Source organism: Trachypithecus francoisi, unplaced genomic scaffold, assembly GCF_009764315.1.
Source record: "Trachypithecus francoisi isolate TF-2019V2 unplaced genomic scaffold, Tfra_2.0 Lachesis_group4, whole genome shotgun sequence".
NCBI lineage: Eukaryota > Metazoa > Chordata > Mammalia > Primates > Cercopithecidae > Trachypithecus > Trachypithecus francoisi.
The window spans coordinates 151245046-151252401 of record NW_022681469.1 but is presented as its reverse complement, the minus strand read 5'-3'; the positions used below and the strand labels follow the sequence as shown (position 1 = coordinate 151252401).

The 7356-nt window shown below is 42.8% G+C and overlaps 1 protein-coding gene across 1 annotated transcript; it reads left to right on the top strand.

The window, feature by feature from the left end:
* Window positions 1–5896: 5896 nt before the first annotated feature.
* On the top strand, window positions 5897–6811 carry LOC117072256 (proline-rich protein 13-like). The gene is made up of 2 exons (XM_033192149.1): window positions 5897–6234; window positions 6550–6811. Exons 1-2 carry the CDS (start codon window positions 5897–5899, stop codon window positions 6809–6811), a joined length of 600 nt encoding a protein of 199 aa, XP_033048040.1.
* Window positions 6812–7356: the final 545 nt, after the last annotated feature.

The window sequence follows — 7356 nt, the reverse complement described above, 5'->3', positions numbered from 1 at the left end:
TTTTTTGGTACAGACGTTTCGCCATATTGGCCAGGCTGGTCTCCAACTCGACCTCAGGTGATCCGCCGGCTTCAGCCTCCCCAAGTGCTGGGACTGCAGGCGTCAGCCACCGTGCCCGACCCAGGCGCTTTTCAAAAATATATTTGAGCTGTGCGGCAGTCCTGGGCAGTAGGTTGTGGTGAATCTCATGTATTCCCGTTGCAATGCCCTACTCCCAAATAAACATCTTCTCTTTGAGAGAGCCTTTCTCTGTTTGTTATTTTGGCTGGCAGTTTGAAAACATATAATAAAGCTGGGCGCTATGGGCTCACACTTGTAATCCCAGCACTTTGGGAGGCGGGCGGATCACTTGAGGTCAGGAGTTCCAGACCAGCCTGGGCAATATGGCTAAAACCTGTCTCTACTAAAAATACAAAACTTAGCTGGGTGTGGTGGCAGGCGCCTGTAAACCCAGCTACCCGGGAGGCTGAAGCAGGAGATCCCTTGAATCTGGGAGAAGAGGTTGCAGTGAGCTGAGATCACACCATTGCACTCCAGCCTGGGCAACCCAGCGAGACTCGGCCTCAAAAAGAAAAAGAAAAAGAAAAAGAAAAAAAAGAAAAGAAATAGAAAGAAAAGAAAACAGATAATAAGGAAAATTCACTGAACCTTGCTCATTATAATGAATGTTTGGAGACAATTTAAATGTCTTTTAATAACAGACTAATTGAATAAATTAAGCTACACACAGATGAGTATGCATCCACACACATTTATACACAACTAGTGTGTGTGTGTGTGTATATATATATATATATATTTTTTTTTTTTTTTTTTTGAAACAGAGTCTTGCTCTCTGGCCCAGGCTCAAATGCAGTGGCATCATCTTGGCTCACTACAACCTCCTCTCCCGAGTTCAAGCGATTCTCCCGTCTCAGCCTCCTGAGTAGCTGGAATCACAGGTGTGCACCACCACACCCAGATGCTTTTTGTATTTTTAGTAGAGACGGGGTTTCACCATGTTGGCCAGGCTGGTCTTGAACACCTGATCTCAAACGATCCACCCACCTCGGCCTCCCAAACTGCTGGGATTATGAGCATAAGCCACCATGCCTGGCTTCTATCTATCTATCTATCTATCTATCTATCTATCCATTCATCCATCCATCTATCTTTTCAGAAGAGATGTGATCTTGCAATGTTGTCCAGGCTCTGGGCAAATACATTTCTTTTTAACTTTATCATATTATTTTTTATTATTTTAAACGTTTAAAAGATTATAACTTTATCATATTATTAGTAAATACATGTAACATGACTGAATTGTATAATAAAATATATTTAAGATTCTAAATTTTATGTTATGTATTTTTACCACAATCAAAATTTTAAATGACACCTAAAAGAGTTATAAACTTGTTCAAAATTTACCTTCAAACCTCAAAAGTATTTCTCTCACACTAAAATAATATAAACAATAAATAGATTTTAAAATTAAGACAATTTCCATGACTACTCACCTAGACAGAACCAAACAATTATTGGCCACCAGCCAAGAATAAAAATATACAAATCACAAACAAAATAGAGGTAGTATTTATACAAGCAAACAAACACATAGATAATTATATTGACAATAGACATAGGGCTGATTCATATTTGACTTTTGTCCCACACTCTTAAGGTGTACAGAGTTGAATATTGTCATACAAAATTATAATATATAAATTAAAACTAAAAACACAATAAGCTGATATGAAGTGGCTTACCCTAAAACACAAAATACAGAAATATAAAATTGCAAAACAGAGTTAAACATTAATCAAAAAAATTCTGACTCGTATACTGCACTTTGTAGAAACCAGAAACACAATGAACTGATGTGAGGCATCCTACTCTAAAAAAAATACGGAAATATAAAATTACAAAACATAATTAAGATAAGCTTTCACCCATAAAATCCTGAGTAAACATAGTGTTTATTCTAGATAACTACATTTTTTTTTGTTTGTTTTTAGACAGATTCTTGCCCTGTCACCCAGGCTGGAGTATGGTGGCAGGATTGCAGCTCACTGCAACCTCCACCTCCCGGGTTGAAGCAGTTCTCCTGCCTCAGCCTCCCAAGTAGCTGGGATTACAGGCACCCACCACCACACCCAACTAATTTTTGTATTTTTAGTAGAGATGGGGTTTCACCATGTTGGCCTAGCTGGTCTCGAACTTCTGACCTAAAGTGATCCAGCCGCCTCGGCCTCCCAAAGTGCTGGGATTACAGGTATGAGCCGTCGCCCCCCCGACCAGAAAACCACAATTTTCAACTCTGCCTGTGCAGCCATGAAGAGCATGAGTTTTGAATCATTAGCCTACAGTTAGGGCAACAACATTTCAGAGAAAACACATTATAATTATTCTTAAAGAGCTTTGATGAGGAAGTTTTAAGGAATAAAAATTTAAATAATACTAGAGAAATTTAAACTATGCTATTGATACATTTCTGCTCTTCTTACATATAATAGTAAGGCTGTAATCTAGCCTTTAGAAGAAAAGTCTTACATTTCTAAATACGAGGACAATATAAATATAGTAAGTAGGGTATAAAATGTTGATATATAAAAAATTAGGAATAAATTGTACTAACATTCAGATAAAGTTTTAGGAACATGGATGGAAATGCTAATAATAATATTCTACTTATAGTTAATTAAACATACAAGCCAAATATCTTAATAAATTATTATGTGTTACTTTATTTTAACATACATGTTCAAGCATGGTATTTTAGAACTTTTGAAACCAAGATTACAGACAAATGTGACATATGACAATTCAGAAAGTGAAAACACAACCATGGTAATCTTCATATTAAAGAAGACAGAAGGGCTGGGCGCGGTGGCTCAAGCCTGTAATCCCAGCACTTTGGGAGGCCGAGACGGGCGGATCACGAGGTCAGGAGATCGAGACCATCCTGGCTAACATGGTGAAAGCCCGTCTGTACTAAAAAAATACAAAAAACTAGCCCGGCGTGGTGGCGGGCGCCTGCAGTCCCAGCTACTAGGGAGGCTGAGGCAGGAGAATGGCGTGAACCCGGGAGGTGGAGCTTGCAGTGAGCTGAGATCCGGCCACTGCACTCCAGCCTGGGCGGCAGAGCGAGACACCGTCTCAAAAAAAAAGAAGACAGAAGTACAAAATAATAATTGAGAAATAAGGTAACAATTGGGAATTTACTATATGTATAACAATGTTCTAAGTTTTCTTATGGCATAAGTTTTTGCAAGAAATCTATGAAATGCGTACACACAGTAAACTCCCTTATAGTACAGGCTGTTGGCATATAGAGTTTAAATTTCTAAGATTAGCTCCTACTAAGAAAATGTTTAAGTGAAATAATTAGATTTTTCTCTGAGTCTTATGGCTGGGTACAGTGGCTCACGCCTGTAATCCCAACACTTTGGGAGGCCGAGGTGGGCAGATCACGAGGTCAAGAGATCGAGATCATCCTGGCCAACATGGTAAAACCCCATCTCTACCAAAAATACAAAAAGTGGCTGGGCATGGTGGTGTGCCCCTGTCGTCTCAGCTACTGGGGAGGCTGAGGCAGGAGAATCGCTTGAACCCGGGAGGTGGAGGTTGCACTGAGCTGAGATAGTGCTACTACACTCCAACCTGGCGACAGACTGAAAGTCTGTCTCAAAACAAAACAGAGTCTTATAAAAAGAATATAGGGAGAAATGGCTTAAAAGTTAGTTGGAAAAAATGGAAGGTTCTGATAAACTTTCACATTTCTAAGTGATGAAACAAACAGCACTACCAACCAGGAATAATTGATGCAAGAAAAATTGTACTTCAAAAATTAGAAAAAAAGAGACTTTCAAAGATAAAAAAAAAAAAAAAGAGCTAAGGGTGTTCAACACCAGGATATTTCTAGAAAAAAATGTTAAAGAGAGTTCATTATGTTGAAAAATGAAATGATACTGTACAGCATCATAAAACTATATGAAAATATTAAGCTCTCTGTTGAATGTAAATATAGATGCAGATATACAATTTTCCACTATAATAATGATGGTGCATAAAATTGCTAAATCTCGACTTGGCACGGTGGCTCATGCCTGTACCCAGCACTTTGGGAGGCTAAGGCAGGCCGATCACTTGAAATAGTCAGGAGTCGGAGACCAGCCTGGCCAATATGATGAAATTCCGTCTCTACTAAAAATACAAAAACCAGCCAGGTGTGGTGGCAGTCACCTGTAATCCAAACTACTCGGGAAGCTGAGGCAGAAGAATCACTTGAACCCAGGAGACGGAGGTTGCAGTGAGTTGAGATGGCACCACTGTTCTCCAGCCTGGGCAACAGAGCGAGACTCTGTCTCAAAAAAAAAATTGTTAAATCTCTGTTAATATACACACAATATATAAATTGTGATGTTAGTAAGAAAGTGGGAAAAATTTTAAAGTATACATTTTGTATACTAATGAAGTTGAAGGTAAAATCCTTTTGCCCTGGGGACCTTAGCACCAAACAAGGGAGGAGGCAAAGCTGCCATTTTCTCTCTGTCTATTCTTCCATCTGCCCCATCAGAATTTTTCTTGGTCTGCAGGAATAGTCAACGCGGCCAGGCTCTGTCCTGTCACACATACACACACACACACACACACACACACACACACACAGAGGCTGGTATGGTGTGTATGGACAAAACCTGGAATTTAAAAAAAGTTTAAATTTCCTAAAAGTGGGAAACAGGACTTTGGGCTGCGGAAAGGGCAAGTCCTTGCTTCCTGCCATGTGGCTTCTCATCAGAGTTGTTGGGGCCTTCTCCCTGCAGGTGTCCCCCAAGGAGATGATGCAGGAGATTTATCTGGTGCTCATGGTCCGTGATGACATGTGTCACCGCACCTGCTTGTCACTGCACCTGGACAGCAACATGCCAGACCACTTCTCAGAGCTATGTAGCACTGAGGAGCTACAGGAAGGCTCAGCACTGTGCACAATGGAGGGTTGGTTTGGAAGTTAGGTGGTCTGTCCTGGGGAGAGTCCCTAGACGCAGGGTCAGGCAGCACCTCACCACCCCTTCTGGGATCTCTGTGTCACAGATGAGCACATGAAGGTGGGATTGGAGCCCAGGTCTGCATCTCAGGCTGTCACACCAGCACCTTCTAAGTTCATGGCCCATGACTTAAAGAAAAGAGTTGTGATTCTGAAAAAAAGTCAGGCAGTACCTAGCCAGGGCTTGACATCAGCCCAATCAAAATTTGTAAGGATAAATCATGTTTTATTAAAAAAACAAAACAAAACTTTAAAGTTTCAGTCTTCTAATGCAGAAGTCTGCCCAGTACAGCACCACCAACTGGTGTGGTGAGATCAGGTTGGGTGTAAAGCAAAAGCTCTCAGGTACTCAAGTTCCCTGGGGAGGAGCCACTCGTGTTCCCAGGACCTATCTGCTTGTTAAGAGCAGTGTGGGAAACATCTGTAGCTCAATGGTGCCTATAACTGTTCACAGAACCTTTCCTTTTTCCTAAAAGAACCACCATTAAGCCGGGCACAGTGACACACCCCTGTAATCCCAGCACTTTGGGAGGCCAAGGCGAGTGGATCACAAAGTCAGGAGTTCGAAACCAGCCTGGTTAAGGGAGTGAAACCTCATCTCTACTAAAAATACCAAAATTAGCCAGACACGGTGGCAGGCACCTGTAATCTCAGCTACTCAGGAGGCTGAGGCAGGAGAATCACTTGAACCCCAGAGGCAGAGGTTGCAGTTAGCCGAGATCGTGCCACTGTACTCTAGCCTGGGCAACAGAGCAAGACTCCATCTCTGAAAAAAAAAAAGAACCACCATTAAAATCCCATGATGAGACTAGGAAGGAGGAGGCATCACCACCCAGGCGGTGGTGCAAAGGCTGGAGGAAACACCTAAACATGTGCAATCCCAATGCCCAGCTGCCGGGACCAAATCCATATCCCCCCAACATCAGATACCCTGGAGGTTCCAATCATGCCAACCTATCACCTACCAATACACTCTTTCCTCCAGGCCCCTTTTCTTCTCTACCAGGAGCTCCCCAGGGAAATCCAGCTTTCCCTCCAGGTGGGCCCCCTCATCCTGTGCTACAGCCAGGGTATCCAAAATGCCAACCCTCAGGTCCCTACCCTCCTTTATACCCACCACCTGCCCCTGGAATGCCTCCTGTGAATCCCTTGGCTCCTGGCATATTAGGACCAGGAGTGATAGTGAACAAAAAGATGCAGAAGCCTGGGCACGGTGGCTCACACCTGTAATCTCAGTACTTTGGGAGGGCAAGGTTCATGGATCTCCTGAGGTCAGGAGTTTGAGACCAGCCTGGCCAACATGGTGAAACCTGTCTCTACTAAAAATACAAAAATTAGCCAGGTGTGGTGGTGGGTGCCTGTAATCCCAGTTACTTGGGAGGCTGAGGCAGTAGAATCACTTGAATCTGTGGGGAGGAGGTTGCAGTGAGCCAAGATGGCGCCACCACACTCCAGCCTGGAAAACAGAGCAAGACTGTCTAAAAAAGAAAAAGAAAAAAAAAAAAAAAGACACAAAAGAAAAGGAAGAAAGCTCATAAAAACATATACAAGCACCGGAAGCATGGCCAGTATTCCTCCTCTTCCTCCTCCTCTTCCTCCTCCTCTTCCAGCAGTGACCTGCGTGAATACAGGCCCTGGACCCTGTATTCAGACCCTCAAGTCGCACCAGTTCTGCTCGCTCATCAAGCTTCAGATCTCATGTTGTATTGGAGGAAAGTAGCCCTTGTGCTCTCCACCCCTACCCACGCCTGGGCCTCACCCTGCAGTTCAGCCTTGAGTGCCTAGAGAAAATGGGAAGAGGACTGGATTGCTATGGCACAACTATCTTCTTGCTGCTTGGATAGATCATATAGCTGATGAATTTAGCAGGTGAGCTATTTTCCAAAGATGATGAGCTAAATGTTGAAGACAAGTTTACGATCTGTAAAATGTTATTTTTCATTGCTTCTTTTAATATTTGTGATTGGGGCCAGGTGTGGTGGCTCATGCCTGTGATCCCAACACTTTGGGAGGCCGAGGCAGGTGGATCACTGGAGGTCAGGAGTTCGACACCAGCCTGCTCAACATGGTAAAACTTTGTCTCTATTAAAAATATAAAAATTAGCCGGATGTGGTTGTGGGCGCCTGTAATCCCAGCTACTTGGGAGGCTGAGGCGGGAGAATCGCTTGGGAGGCAGAGGTTGCAGTGAGCCGAGATCGTGCCACTGCACTCCAGCCTGGGCAATGAGAGCAAAACTCCATCTCAAAAAACAAACAAAAAAAAAAAACAAAAACAAAACAAAACTTGTGATTTAGGGGTTTTGTAGAAATTTAATGATGATGAAAAACCT